Consider the following 16,018-nt stretch of genomic DNA (forward strand, 5'->3'; position numbering starts at 1 on the left):
AGAGGTCTTATATATGTGAAGAATAAAGCAGTTCTTGACAACAGAAGCATCAGCATTTCAGAATGACTAGTAGATAGCTTAATGAACATGACAATGTTAAAAAATTGTGCATTCAGAGTAAAGTAGAACTGACTGGCTTTTTAATTTTCACTTGTTTAAGTGACCCTTTGTGTTTTCCACATGATGAACCTTTTGTAGGTTAAGTCCTAACAGAGTAGTTGAGATTTGTTGTGCAGGAAACTTTTTCTCTTGGGAGGGCACAGCAGTAATGGACTTCCTGTACTAGTCTGAACAAGTTGGCTTTTCATTTAAGAGCATAGCACACCTTTCATCAACTTGCAATTACAGCAAGATCTAAAGTACACAAGCCTATATAATGATGGCAGCCTGATGGTCTGTCCTTAATTGCTTGGAAAAAACAGAGGAAGATGTTTAACCAAACTCTTTGTTGCCAGCTGTTTTCCCCATTCCTGATCTCCCTGAGCAGCTGCCTTGTTCACTATAGGGCGGCATGTATTGGGAACTGCAGTGGATATAACTTGCATGAGGGCATAATGTGGTACAAAACACAGTAAGGTATAACATAGCCTCAACACTTCTGTAGTCCCAATTACTCACCTCCACATTGGTCTTTTCAATAGAATGGACACAAGGGCTTTGACTACAGCATGTTTGGTTCTAGGTATGCTCAGAAGTACTGGTTCGATAAGAAATGTAGGCTCTCTTGTCTCTAGAGCAAAAATCAAGAATCTTTGGTTCTCTAGGTAGCACTGGATGTTGTAGTCCAAAGTCTGAACGTCCAGGGTTAACTCTAGCCTTGCTGTAAAAGGCAATTTCAAGGCCTATATTCCTGATGGAGGATTTAACTACCATTTTAAGTAGTTGTGTATCTCTGCAATAGGGTGGCTGCTTGTCTTTTCTTAGGAAAGACAGTCCTTAATTGGAAGGGCTGCCAAAGGCTTCCTCCAATTATACTGTCTTATCTAAGCCTGATTCAAAGGTAAAGGGACACAAGGAGACCTTGAGGCTGCCCATCCATAGTGGGTACTGGGACAAAATACTTAGTGGGCACACATCCTTTTTCCCAGGTGAGCCATATATTCAATTTTATTTAAATTACAAAACGCATTTCTAATTTTGCATATAAACTAAGAGTGTTTCATCAATCAATGCATTCTTTGGTCTTTCTTCCTTTGGTAACATGGAAGTGCTCGCTGCAGTCTGTGATCTTAACTGGCATGTTTACCTACCTGCTGTGAATCACAGGTACTTTATTCTGGTGTGTGAAGAGTGTCAGTATGCAGTACATTTCCGCTGCATGCACTATCCATGTTTTTAAATGATTGTCACATGAACAGCTGTCCTCCAAAAGGGAAACTGGCAGAAAAGCACTCTCTTCTGCTGATATTCTTATATCAGTAGATACAACAATATCTCTTGTAGGTATCTAAGGGGTATCAGCAGTAACACAAAGTTGATAGCAATGCTGCATACAAAAATGCCAGCAAAGTATATTCTATGGGTTTAGAAGATGGAACGAGTCTCTCTGAAGAAATGGGCTCTTTCTAAAACAGTTACTGAAGCCTGAGCATTAACATAAGCAAAGATGGTATCTGTTTGGTTTGATCTCTTAATAAAATTGCACTGACAAATACATCAAGGAAAGGCATATTCTTCAGCAGGCTGACCCTGTATAATAACCTGAGTTCTCTGAATAGTGATGAGATGGAATTTTTCAATTGTGTCTGTGTTCCTTCAGCTGACATCTCTTCAGTGATCTGTGACAAACCAGAAAAAGCACGGGGGATACTTGAGAACTGTGAACAAGGGAAGACACCAGGGTTGAAGATAATTATCCTCATGGATCCTTTTGATGACACACTAAAGGAAAGAGGAGCTAAACAGGGCATTGAGATTCTTTCATTACAAGAAATTGAGGTATAGGATCATGTTGCTTACTGAATCTCCTTTTTAGAGAGATGGTGTCTTATGTGAGCTATAAGAATATATTTCATCAGCATGGTGCACTTTGGAATCCAGCTTTGAATGTGGGTTTGTTCAGTTTAAACAATACCACCGAGAGCTCCATTCTACGAAGGAATGGAAACTTCTGGGAGATGCTGAGGAACTTCAAACAGTATTCTTTCCCAAACTCCATATTTTAAATAAATGGCATTCTCAGCCTTCTATAACCTGGTGAACTCCAGATATTCTGGGTTATAACTCTTATTACCCTTCAATACTATGGTCTGGGAATTATAGGAGTTTAATTTCGATACATTTGGATAAAGCACCAAGTTGGGAAAATCTACTGTAGTGTATTGCCTGTAGCTTTTCATAAGCGTTCAGTTGCAGCTGCGACTTGGTTATAAAACTATTCACATGCTGGAGAGGTGGCTGTCTTCCTGTGCTACTAAATTACATTTATTTTATTTTATTTATTTTATTTTGCTTTTACACCACCCATCTAGATTCAAACGAATCTACTCTGGGCGGCTTACAGTCCACGCAATATAAAACAAGAATTAAAACAGACAATATCCAAACAAAAAAGAGAAGTCAGCAACGTTCAACATGGGAAAACACAGGGAACTAAGTGATGGAAGGGGGGAAGGCCGGCCGGAAGAACCAAGTCTTCAGCTTGTTCTTAAAAACTCCCACCTAGGGTTCTAGGCCAATCTCGGGGGGCAAGACGTTCCAGAGGCGAGTAATTTTACAAATTACTGTGGCCTGTAGTGCTGGACAACTTCAGATATAATCTCTAGGCTTCTTGTCAATATGATCTCTAATATGCATTACAATTCATCCCTCTCCCCCCCCCCCAATTTTTTGGCTACCTTTTGCAAATAGAGGAAAATGTATAGTTTCAGAAGTTAATAGCGATACCTATAATTTATTGATAGGGGTAGTCAATACATTCTTCCAGCAGCGAATCTTTTAGAACTTTCCTGCCCATCAAAGCTGCATCATGAGACAGTTAACACGAATAAGGTGCAGTGGTTGAAATCCCATAGCAGAACTTGTGTTGTGTAAGATTGATTACATGATCAGTTGTGGTGGTTTTCCAGAAATTAAAGACTTCCCTCATTTTATGTCTCCCAATGACTTTCCTGGTATGAAAGGGTTTCCAATTTATTTATTTATTTAACTTATATGTTGCCCACTCTACCCAAAGGTCTCTGGGCGGCTTACAACAATAAACAAACAAAATAGATACTCTAAAAATTGCCATCAGGACCCACAGTTGATATTATTTCAATTAAAAGCCTTCTGGAACAGGAAGGTTTTGACCTGGCGCTGAAATGTCATCAGCGTTGGCACCAGACGAATCTCAGTCGGGAGGGCATTCCATAGTCTGGGGGAAGCTGCCAAAAAGGCCCTTTGTCTACAAGCCATCTCTCTTACCTCCTTGAGGGATGGCTCTTTCAAAAGGGCCCCCTGGCTAGATCTTAACTGCCAGGTTCATATGGAAGGAGGCAGTCCTTCAGGTATCCAGCGCCCAAGCTGTTTAGGACTTTTTATGTCAAAACAAGCACTTTGAATTGGGCCCGGGCAGCAACTGGTAGCCAATGTAATTTAATCAGAATCGGCTTAATATGTCCCCTAGTAGCCCCACCACTCACCAGCCACGCAGCTCGATTCTGGACCAGTTGCAGTCGCCGGAGCGTCTTCAAAGGCAGCCCCACGCAGAGCTCATTGCAATAATCTCTACGAGATGTTACCAGTGCATCTGTAACTGTCATGAGACTCCGCTCGTCCAGGTAGGGCCGTAGCTGGTACAATTTCCGCAGCTAAAGGAAAACGCCACTGGCCACCGAGTCCACCTGGGCTTCCAGAGTTAGACTGAGGTCCAGGAGCACCCCCAAGCTGCGGACCCTATCCCTTAGGGGGAGTGTAACCCCATTCAGGGCAGGGAAATGGCCCTCCAGCCTGTCCGGCGAAGCACCCACTAACAGCACTTCCATCTTGTCTGGATTGAGTTTCAATTTATTAACCCTCATCCAGTCCATTATCAGGTCCAGACACGAGTTCAGCACAGAAACCGCCTCATCTGGATTGGTGGAAAAGGAGAGGTAGAGCTGAGTGTCATCAGCATATTGCTGACTCCTCAGCCCAAACCTCCTGATGACCTCTCCCAGCGGTTTCATGTAGATGTTAAACAGCATGGGGGACAGTATCGAGCCCTGAGGAACAGTCTGTCCCCCAGCACCACTCTCCACCAATGGAGTCTCGGGATCTTCAGGGTAGGGGTGAGTCAGAATTTTTTAATTTCCAGAAAACTGGCATGGCTCATGGCATTATCAGCTTTACCCCACACAAGTTCTTCTACTGGATTTCAACAATTCCGTCACCAGGTTGTTTCTCAGTCTATCTTGTGGCTATTAAATGCCACCTCAGTTACTACCTTCTCCTACACCTTGCTACAGTGCTTAGTCTTGTTTTCTCTCTCTACAGTCAATAGGAAGAAAAAACCTAAGCAAACCAGTTGTAAGTATTTATTCTTTAGTTTACTTAATAAATCATGCCTGTTTACTATTAAGTTCAATGTTATAAACTCAGACTCATTGGGACTCAAAACATTCTCCTCATTTCAGCCTCCCAAGCCAGAAGATCTTTGTATGGTCTGTTTCACCAGTGGCACAACAGGTACATAACTTTAGAGAATGAAATAGACTATAATTTGTGTGGGAAACTCTAGCTTTGCTTCAAGAAAGCTACAATACGAGTCAACTGAGGTGATTGAACCAAATGTAAATATTATTTTAAGGGCAGGGGGAACAGAATGCTTGCTTTCTTAGCAGATAAATGGTATGCTGCATGGCTGTTAAGAAACAGTAAAGTGCCCTAGTAACAAGGCAATATATTTGAATACTACTGGGGATACCTCATGTAATAGTCATGCTTCTGAAAACCACAATTAAGTGAGCTATTCATGTTTATAGTCACAGGGCCTCAGTCCAGCCTGTGTTTCCAATGTGGGTTAGGCAGATTCCCAAAACAAAAAAGGACCTATGTTCCAGAGCTTCTATGAATATGTATAATCTGTTGTTTGTAGTAAGGGAAATGTTGGGGGTGGGAGGCAAAGCTGAGGAAGGAATATTTGCTGGGGAAATGTGGAATTCTAGTTCAGGAGGTAAAAACTACAGTATTCTAGATTCTGTGGTACAGTATTTGGGTCCCCCCCCTTGCAAATAAACTTCAGGTAGTTTGGGCATATGCCTTAAAAAGCATGAGTGGCCATGAGAATAGCTAAGCCCCTGGGAGTCTAGTTTATGAGACCCAGATGTTTATGTGTTTCTCTGTCTCTAGGTGACCCTAAAGGTGCTTTGCTAACACATGAGAATGTGGTTGCCAATGCTGCTGCTTTCATTAAGAGTATAGAAGTAAGTTGCCACATTAATGTATTAAACAAATGGTTGGCTGTATGTAGACTGGTGAAATGATATGTTTTTGCATGTTCTTTGACATAACTCTAGAACAGTGTGGTGACACCATTGCGATACTGCCACCTTCTTTTTTTGCAGATGACTACTCCCTGCGTGACATCAGATATATCCATGTCATATCTTCCTCTGGCTCACATGTTTGAGAGAGTAGTGCAGGTAAATGCCTTCTGTGTTCTAGTTACCATCCAGAAAACTGTACATAATGATGCCTCTCGAGTCTCCTCAGAACTGCTTCCTTGTGGGTTGATTCCTTCCCATTTAATGGGGCTAAGGGTCACATTGCATGCAAGAGCTTAAGGCAGGAAGTGTATCTCTCCCAAGTCCTCACTCTTTTGGTTTCTGTTTGGACCTCTTCTGGAGTTAAATATTCATAAGGCAGTAACTTGCAGCTCACCAGAATGGAAAATGTGATGTAGCAAAATGCATTCCGAACACTGCTTTGCTTTTTCCTTGTTGCTTTTCGGGCTCACTTGCCACCACAGGTAAGGATCTTCACTTGCCACCTTGTGGAGGTGGAAGTGGATTTTAAACTAGAATACTTTTTCTCAAATATAAATCCACATAAAACAGTTTTCACTTTCTGTTTATACTACTGAAGAGTCCAGTGCCCCCCCCCCCGAAGTGTAACCATTTGGCAGTACCTAGTCAATGACCATTATCTGGCCTCTTTTAATAGGCTGTAACAAATTTAAATTGCAGCTTGGAGAATGTGTGGTTCAGTATTGACTGAAGAACATTGTTTGTTTGCATTGTAGACTGTAATGTATAGCAATGGAGCTAAGGTGGGTTTCTTCCAAGGAGATATCAAACTTCTAACTGAAGACATGAAAACTTTGAAGCCAACCATTTTTCCAGTGGTGCCAAGGCTACTTAACAGGATCTATGATAAGGTAAAGTGGTGGCTTGATGCAAAGCAAACCTCAACTGAATTCCTTTTGTTATAACCAGAGCATGGAAAATGTCCTTTTTTGGGACTACAAATCCAGAATTCTCCAGCTAGGATTTGTGTTGGCTAGGTGATTCTGGGAGTTGTAGTGCAAAATGTTCTGGTTTCAGCAGCAGTTCTATTCATTGTTGTATTTTCTGTAAAACCTATGTTGTGTGCTGTCATGTCAGAACCAATTTACAGTGATCCTAGTAAGGTTTTCAAGATAAGTGAGATATTGAAGAAGTGGTTTTACCAACTTCTCCCACTCTCCACCCCTGTGTGTTTCTGCAGCTGAGCAGGAATGCAAACCTAGGTTCCCTGAATCCTAATCAACATTCCCTCTGATTTTCTGTCCTGCTGTCTTACTCCGTGTGCACAGGAATGGGTGGAGCTTCAGTCAAAATGGGAAGTAAATAAACTGGCTGCTGGCTGCCAGCTGCCTGTGCACAAGCCTGATGGAGCTCTGGACAAGCATCTACAGCTTAGAGGGAATGTTTGGTCCTAATCCATCACTACCTACTACAGTACACTGAGTGTCTTCCATAAAACAAATAATACTATTCAGGATCTTGATTCTAGCCTATTCCCCAAATGAAGATTCACTAAGAAATGACACAGCAGTTCTTCCCTTAATTCACCTGTGTTGTGTTACAGTTGTAAAATATCCTAGCCCTTCAGATCAGAAGCATAATACCAGAGCCTGGGGAAAATAATGGTACATACCAGAAATGTATGTGTAGAGTTCACTCTTGTGACCTATGGTACTTAATAATTAGCAACTTTGAAATTTCAGTGGCTGAATTTCTTACAGATACAAAGTGGGGTCCAAACCAGGTTCAAGAAGGTACTCTTGAAAGTTGCTGTGGCCAGAAAGCATGCTGAAGTGAAGGAGGGCATTCTACGAAATTCTAGCATCTGGGACAAACTGGTATTCAACAAAGTCCAGGTATGTTTTCTCCTATGGGATCTCAACGAGATTATTTAACAAAACCACATGGCCTCTACAGCAGTTTGGTCCTCCAGATATTTTTTACTTCAATTTCCAGTTTCTCTATGTATCATGCTGGTTAGGACATCTAGGAACTGAAGTACGAGAACATCTGGAGAACCTGAGGTTGAGAAACTATCATTTTACAAAGTGAGCCTTGACACCTTTAGTGGCTATACTTGTTTGATTAATGCTTGCTTCATTTTCCCTATAGGAAATCATGGGTGGGAAAGTACGAATAGTAATAACTGGCGCTGCCCCAATATCTCCATCTGTCCTAAAATTCCTCCGAGCAGCCTTTGGATGTCAGGTAAGTACAGGACCAGTAGACAAAAACTGACTGAGCTAGTTTTGTCAATGTGCTAGTGATGCTGCTTTGGAGTTTGCCCATTTCTTGGGGGAAAACTGGTCTGGTGAGAATACATGAGGATGAGTGCAATGGGCCACTATCACATCTGGCAGTCTGTCTGAACCCAAGGTTGGGAATATAACATATTCTTTAACAAAATTAAAAGATCAGTGGTCATTAAAAAAAACTTTTACAGGCAAAGGAGATTGAAAACAGCCTTAATGTTATATTCATATCAAACCTTTCTAAGGTCAGTGTTAACCTGCTCCATAAAATCTCCCAGTAACTTCTATTCCTGGAATGGCTATAAGATGAGTCAGTGTAATAAGCTCTCAGATTTGAATGTGGTTGTGACCTGCAAAAGTAGAAGTTATAAAATCAGACTCCTTTCTGACAGAATTCAAGTTTACTGATAACTCAAAGAATGGAAACACTTTCCATAAATCATCAGGCTCTACGTCTGAGCAATTACACTAGGATGTTTCTGTGATCTCAATGGAATTTGGTTAAGAATAGCTTTTAAAGAGATAAAAGCCTCATTAAAGAGTTTTTGAAAGATGAAATTATAGAATCGTAGAGTTGGAAGGGATCCCACAGGTCATCGAATTCAGAGGTGTGTTGTGATCTGAGTTGGGCACTGCAAAACTCAACAGCTCCATTGATATGAGTATTTTGTCTCCCCAATCAGGTCTTTGAAGCATATGGTCAGACAGAATGCACAGCTGGCTGCACATTCTCATTGCCAGGAGATTGGAAAACAGGTATACATACTTAACATTCAAAGTGTGTTAATCCTCAGTTTACAGTTGGAATAATATACAGCAAGGTCAGTCAAATCAAGTACTTTGGAAAGATTTTTTTTTAAAGCTTGGTTGGAAAAAGGTCTTTAGATCCTAACTGAATGATGTCAATACCTACTTATGGTGGCCCTTTCTACAGTCTTCTAGGTAAGAGAATATACAAGTTCACTATTCCCTTCTTCTGGGGATGCTCAGGGACTGTGCAATTTGCCCATGTCTAGAGGCTAGCTTTTTTCTCAGGAGGCATAGTGGAGACTTCAACTCCCAACCTCTTGCTCTGCAGCTGCATAAGTAAACCACTCAGAAAACATTGCTGACTTTTCATAAGGGATCCTTTATTATAGAATGATAGAGCTGGAAGGGACCTATAAGACCATCACGTCCACCCCACTGCTCATCCTTAATCCTTTAGATCCTATCCTGATATGATTTTACATATATACTATGAGCTCTAGAGTGCCAACAAGGTTTGCTTCTTGCTTCTTTGAATTTACTAACAAGGTGAGTTACACTGTCCAGCTTTGATTACAGATTTCATTTCCATTAGGGAGGAAGATGGGAGAGACTGGTGTGAACCTGCATGTACATACTGAGTCTGTGTCTTCTCGATGTCATGTTATTTTTGCATCAAATTTTTGCAATCAACTTCTGCCAGCCATGTGATTAATAGTCAGGGATGGTGGGAGTTGTAGTCCAAAACATCAGTAGGTCACAAGCTTCCTTTCTTCCTGCTCTAAGTCAATAGAACTGAAGACATAAATGGATATGAAGCAGGTTGAATTGCTTCAAGATATAAGAGATTGCCGTAAGAAAAGGGCTGAGTTGACACCGATTGCTCTTTTTTTCTTGGCTTGTCCCACTTTCATGTTTCTATTTTAAAGAATTATCTAGATGGCTTTGAAAAAGACTCCACAGAGGTAACTTTTCCGGGTTTTTTATTCTTTAGGACATGTTGGACCACCTCTTGCCTGCAATATTATAAAACTTGAAGATGTTCCTGAAATGAACTATTTTGCATCAAACAATGAAGGAGAGGTAAGGATCTTCTTTCTGCACTGTAGTCTTGTGTTACATTGAATTGAGCTCTTTAACCCTGGAAGAGAGCTAACACCAATTCTTTATTTTCTGTAGATCTGCATTAAAGGGCCAAATGTATTCAAGGGTTACCTGAAGGATTCTGCAAAAACAGCAGAAGCACTTGATAAGGATGGATGGCTTCATACTGGAGATATTGGTACCTGGATGCCGGTAAGGTAGTGACCACTGAATGCCAAATGTCCTAGCTTTTCTGTAAGTTGCTGCATCAAGTGGCAAGAAAAACATAAAATCCATTATTCCTTTGCAAATTACTCCAGAGTACCTACGTAAGTACAGCTGGCCCATTCCCATGTAACATCCTTAATTAGTGCAGTGGAACTTTCTTCCACTGCTTCAGGTCTCCATTATGATAAATGAGTAAAAGGCTGCAAGTTCTCTAGACTCCATATAATAATAATAATAATAATAATAATAATAATAATAATAATAATAATAATAATAATAATAATAATAATAATAATAATAATAATAATAATAATAATAAAAAAATAAAATTTATTGTCATTGTAAGTATACACGACGAAATTATGAGTATATTGCATTAATGAGATCTGTCTTACTGCTTTCTTCACACATCAAGTGGTAACGACAAGGCTTTAGCAGAATGAAGTGGATACCTCATGCAGTAGATGCTGGGTGGTGTGAAAGATGCCACAAGGGCACCTCCCGGCATTTCTCTTTCCTAAAAGTCAGCACTGTGTATACCAGGACCTGCAGTGCCCCAAGCTAGCCTTCTTCTTTCAGATGAGGTAGGGGATGCTGTACTATTAGTAGTGTTGAGAATAAATCATGTGTGCATGTGTACACACATGCATGCAATCTTATTCTTTACCCTATGTTTGGCCATCTCTGGGTGACTATAATGTCTTAAGCCCTATCCACTCATTAAGGAAACATGGTTCTCTCATGTTCACCTTTCCTACATCATTATTATATTGAACACAGAAATGTGTCTTTCTGAAGGCAGATTTGCTGCACTACCTGGATGGCCTCTCCAAATGAGCCAAAAACTTGATTCATCGGTTCGGGTTCATGTTGAAGAGGCTGCCCAGGTAACAACTGCCTCTCCCTCTTCAGAAGGTTGTATTTCTGTTATGCAAGTCAGAAAGAGCCAGCCTGAGGCACTTTGGTATCTGAGGTGAAGACACCAGAGAGGCTGGAGCTACCAGGCCCCACTCTCTCCACACATTTCCTTAGAGATTGAGCTGTGCTTCACTGGTTCATACATAGTCACTGCAAGGCCCGCCCAATTATGATTACTATGTTACATCGGTGTGTAAACCACTGTTGGCTACTGGAATGTTAATTTCCATGGAATTTCAGACTCCAGGAGGACACTTGTTGTACCACTTTCTCACAAGGTTAGGGAGAAATGATTTTTGTTTTAGCTGAGTAACAGGACATCTCAGTTCACATAAACAAATATTGCACCTTACAAACCTGCTGACTGTGGATGCTGATGCACCATTGTTGCATAGCAAGATCATAAGCATTTGGCAATGTGTGACGGGTATCTGGCTGAAGAGCCAGCGGTTGGAAGTTCGATTCCTCCTGGGAAAAGAGCCAATCTGTGTAGCCATGGGCAAGCTTCACAGTCTCAGGGTGCCCCCAAGAAGAAGAGAATGGTAAATCACTTCTGTGTATTCTCTACCCAGAAAACACTGGAAAGGATTGCCATACAGTATGTCAGAATTGACTTGATGGCACACAATTATTATAATATATTCAAACTGAACCTCAAAACATGCTTCTAAATAATAGGAAACCATAATCAATTTTTAAAATCTGTTTATCAACATTCTCCTATAGACTGGGGCATTGAGAATAATTGACAGAAAAAAGAACATCTTCAAACTAGCTCAAGGGGAATATATTGCACCCGAAAAGATTGAAAACATCTACATCAGAAGTGCTCCTGTAGCACAGGTCTTTGTGCATGGAGATAGCCTACAGGTGTGTATACCTACTAGTCCTTTTCTAGATCTGTTTTGAATTACAGGAATTTTGTAGCCATGTGATCCAGTCTGAACGATCAGCTTGAGACAGACTGTGTGCTGGGTGTTAACTGCGGGGATATAATGCAAGGAATCATGGACTATATTCTCTCTCTCTTGTTAACATGAAATGATATGTAGGATAGAGTCCAAGATCAGAAGGAATTTGGTATGTTAGATGAGAATGTCTGGAACTGCTCGGCCTATTTCCACCCACTCCTCTTTATAGTCTGAATGCCATTTCTAGGCAGTGGAATTCCCTTCCAAGTGGAGCTAGGCTGGTTCTCTACAGTTCTCATTCCACCAGCCAGCAAAGGTCAGTTAAAGTGAGCTTTTAGCAATTAGCTGGCTGCTGAGACAGATGCTTTCAGTAGGGGAAGCTATACTTTTTTAAAAAACTGATGTGCTCTCTTGTTGTGAACTAAACTGTGTTTTAATATGGTCATTTAATTGTTTTTCAGTAAGTTTTATTTGTCTGTTATTTAACTGTTCTCGGTCTCTATGTTGGGAGAAAGATGGGAGTGTGCATCTTAATTATATCCATCTGCTTTCTTAAACAGTCTTTCTTGGTGGGTGTGGTGGTGCCTGATGCTGAGACACTTCCAGAGTTTGCAAGAAAGTTGGGAGTAAAAGGTTCATATGAAGAACTCTGTAAAAATGCAGTAAGTACTACCCTTTTAACTTCCTGAAAATCAGGTTTCTTCAACTGTAAGAGAGAAACCTGTGTTATCTGACCTAAATTAGATCTTAGTTAAATAACACAGGGGCATGTTATATTTGTTTCTACATGCCATTCAGCAGCAGAATGTGACTGAAAACATTTGCCTGGAAGTTGTGTGATAATCTGTGGTGTCTCTCCTACAAGTAGCAATTGACTATCATAGAATTTATTTTGGTATCTGCCTGCCTTCAATATAGGCTTGCTTTGCACACTAGATTTGATCAGGAGAGATTTAAAGAAGATGGGATGAATGAAGATATGTCAGCCTAGGCTGATGCAGTGGACCTACAACTCCACATCTGTGGGCTCCATAGTCAATGGTTTAATGGTTTCTTTTTCTGGCAACGAATGGATGTGGTGGTGTGAGGAGGAAGTGTGGTACTGACTGTCCCGAGACTGTAGTAATCATTATAGTAATAATAAATACAAAACATAGCTTATATGAAAATTCCATTGAAATAAAAGGGAGCCTCATGGTCAATACAGAATACTCTTCTCTTGTGTTCTTACCTGAAAACAGTTCCTGAAATACTACTTCTACCTTAGAGATGCTTGTTCTTCAGAGAAGCCTGTCGAATAAACAAACCAAAGGCAAGGGTACAAAGGCATAATCTACCCTTGTCTTCAGACTGTGTACAAGGACCACTTGGCTTTCTACCCTGCCAGCCGTCCATCAACGAACACACCTGAAGCTAATATCATGGAACATAGCTGGCTGGGCTAACAAGAATATGGACTCAGATTTTTTAAATTACCTCTCTTCATTCGATCTGATTTTCCTTCAAGAAACTTGGCTGTCCAACCCCCCCTACATACCTGGATTCACCTCTTACCCCCTTCCAGCCTTTAAAATTCATGCAAAGTTTACATTATTATGCTAACTGGGAGGGAGAAGTCACAACAGTAAGCTCAGTTTTATCATTATTGAGTTGTCATATGGCCATGTCTGGAACAAACAACAATTCTACTTGTTTTCCTATACAGACAGGCCTGTTACTAGCTTAATCCTATTCATGTCATTGTACAGTGTTCTGCTTCCCCAAATGGTTTACTTGCATTCCTTCGACGACTAAATATGTGATCTGGAGTCTCAATTTTGCAGTTTCTTATTTATCTCTAGGGCCATAACACTTCCTATATTTTAGAGTTATAAAATGCTTCTTAAAATTTCATGTTGCCTCTAGGCACTGAAGAAAGCTATCTTGATGGACATGATCAAGTTGGGGAAAGAAGCTGGCCTCAAATCCTTTGAACAAGTGAGTAGTTGTTCATTTAGAAATTTGGTTCAAGTTTCTTATTAAATGATTACATAGAGAATGATCTCTAATGCAAAATAAGGATCTGACATAGTTTTTCTAAATGCCATCCCACTTATGTCAGGAGGAGACTAGAATAGGTATCTTATAAAAACACAGCTTGTCTTCTCTAAGAGGCTAAAATAATATGCTAACATTTCAATGGTTACTATTTTCATATATTTACATTAACAAGTAAAACTGGCTGAATTGATTCCTGGAGAAATCCACTGAGTTTTACTACTTGATTCACAAAGGTTTTTGAAGGTTATGGTGGATAGCCTGTGGTCATCCAGAGATACTGTATATGGAACAAATGTGTAGCAGAAACACTGATTTTGTACAACTCTGGCATACTGATAGATCACTCACCCATCAGTAGGGCAATATGCAGGAACTAACCAATGAAAACACACATCTATCCTTTACTATTCTATGAAACACAGTCCTGTCCTTGGATCCTAAATTCAAGGTATAAATGGATTACCCACAGTTGCTGAAAGTGAATGCAAAAATCTAGAGTTTGGAAAAAGTACTTGCAACTAGTAGGAATCCCTTGCCCCACCCATAACCCTCATAAATTAAATTGCATGGCCAGATGTTGGGAACTATAATCCAGAAAAATAACTTTCTCAGCTGTACAAAACACAAGATGATATATCTTGGTCCATTAATACAAAATGAAATAAGGGTCCCTAATTGAGGAAATGCCATAAACTCTCTGAACTTAAGATTTTTTCCCTATTACTCTTGTTTCCTTATGATAAACCAGAATCTGTGTTTGAATCTGGGCTGCCTATCCAAGCACCTTAGGCTGCCATATAACACACTTTTTTATAGTGGTAAAATATTTTCTTCCTTTCTAGGTGAAAGATATCTACCTTCATCCAGAACAATTTACGGTTGAAAATGGACTCTTAACCCCAACATTGAAGGCAAAAAGAGCAGAAGTATCGAAGTACTTCAGGAGTCAAATTGATGCCATATATGCTACTAATATGTAGGTGGAAGGCAAATGCTACCTCAGCTAAATGCATTTACAACAGATTATGAAAGCACTGACTAGGTACCTATATACTTGGCTCACGAAGAAAAATAAAGCAGCTTAAGGATCCTGTCCTTTTTGAAGAGCAAACATGGATACTTAATATAGTACTAGTTTCCAGTGCATTCTGTAGAAAAAAAAAACAGCTGATGTATTCAAATGTGGCATGCCAGTCTATTGTTCCAAACATCTGGGAATGCTATCAGGCTCCAGTGCTATTATTCTTCATTCTTCCTATACCCTAATTGAAATGAAGAAGTCTTGATGGTTTAGATACTTGGATTATATCGGAAAAATATATCTCAGAAATCTTATGAATAATATTAAGAGACCATAATGAACTTCTTCTAGCCTCACGGACTTGTATGATTAAACACTAAATTAATCTGCTTCTTACTTAATGGTTTTACACTGTAACAGGCACATGTAATATATATTTTTGATACACCCAATGGATGGATTTGTACAGTCACCTTTGTATATATATATTTTTCTGAGCAAAGCCATGCATTTCACCATTCTGTATTGGGGATTTGAATATACTGGTGTCAAATGTACATAGTCTCTCTTTTAAGTCAAGCTATCCATCTTCTGCTAAGGGACACACTGATTATATTAATGCTGGCTGAAAACCATGAATGTGAAAATAAAGATAAATAGCACTTTCTAAGATGTCTTTTTCTGTTAAGAGTATACTGTCTGAAAAAGTAGTACATAAGATGCCTTTTAGTCAAATGCCAGTGCTGAGAGAACCCAAATGGCCCATAACTGATTTTACAAACCTAGCAATCTTCTTAGAAATGGACACAAACCACCAAACAGGTGTTTGGTGTTTTCCAGCTCCACCTTCTCCTTTCTGAGTGGGTGCCCTCCAGAGAAGGCAGGGTTGGGAAGTGCTGAACCCTTGTGTGGCTGAGAAACAAAGAAGACCCATCTCTACTTCGAGTGAAACACTCACCAGGCACGTACAGCATAGCTGTCTAATGCATAATTTTGTTTAAACTCATTTTTCTGCCTTCATTAAGGCCCTTATTAGGAACATTCCCACCTCCAGATTTGCTTTTAGAAATCCCACTTAAGAGTTCTTTTTGAGGAAATGTTCAGTTCTCTAATGAAAAAGTCCTTTTGTCTTTTAGCGTTAAATCAATTTTTTTTACAAGAAATGTGACATTTCTGGGGGGATGGGTATAGTCTGCACTTTGCCCTGCTCTGTTTTATACCATTCAAATTTTCTTCAAATCTAACTTGTATCTTTAATCAACAAGGCTCAAAGAGAACCCACTTTGCCTCATTTGGGTGCCAAACTATCCAAGAAGACATAAACCCATAACAGGCAGAGAACAAAAATCTACC

General features: G+C 40.0%; 1 protein-coding gene across 4 annotated transcripts in view; it reads left to right on the forward strand.

Moving 5' to 3' along the window:
• ACSL5 (acyl-CoA synthetase long chain family member 5) overlaps positions 1 to 15,335 on the forward strand; it is a 36,331-nt gene extending 20,996 nt beyond the window's left edge. For all 4 annotated transcript variants that reach the window (XM_020779857.3, XM_020779855.3, XM_072995545.2 and 1 more), the window contains exons 7-21: positions 1,760 to 1,938; positions 4,456 to 4,488; positions 4,596 to 4,647; positions 5,311 to 5,384; positions 5,526 to 5,603; positions 6,203 to 6,337; positions 7,187 to 7,321; positions 7,578 to 7,673; positions 8,401 to 8,473; positions 9,459 to 9,547; positions 9,644 to 9,760; positions 11,420 to 11,563; positions 12,165 to 12,266; positions 13,510 to 13,581; positions 14,487 to 15,335. In XM_020779857.3, the coding sequence (XP_020635516.3) occupies positions 1,760 to 1,938; positions 4,456 to 4,488; positions 4,596 to 4,647; positions 5,311 to 5,384; positions 5,526 to 5,603; positions 6,203 to 6,337; positions 7,187 to 7,321; positions 7,578 to 7,673; positions 8,401 to 8,473; positions 9,459 to 9,547; positions 9,644 to 9,760; positions 11,420 to 11,563; positions 12,165 to 12,266; positions 13,510 to 13,581; positions 14,487 to 14,624 (1,517 nt within the window). In that variant the 3' untranslated portion in view covers positions 14,625 to 15,335. The remainder of the gene's footprint in view (positions 1 to 1,759; positions 1,939 to 4,455; positions 4,489 to 4,595; positions 4,648 to 5,310; positions 5,385 to 5,525; positions 5,604 to 6,202; positions 6,338 to 7,186; positions 7,322 to 7,577; positions 7,674 to 8,400; positions 8,474 to 9,458; positions 9,548 to 9,643; positions 9,761 to 11,419; positions 11,564 to 12,164; positions 12,267 to 13,509; positions 13,582 to 14,486) is intronic.
• Positions 15,336 to 16,018: the final 683 nt, after the last annotated feature.

This window comes from Pogona vitticeps, chromosome 3 (assembly GCF_051106095.1).
Source record: "Pogona vitticeps strain Pit_001003342236 chromosome 3, PviZW2.1, whole genome shotgun sequence".
Classification (NCBI taxonomy): domain Eukaryota; kingdom Metazoa; phylum Chordata; class Lepidosauria; order Squamata; family Agamidae; genus Pogona; species Pogona vitticeps.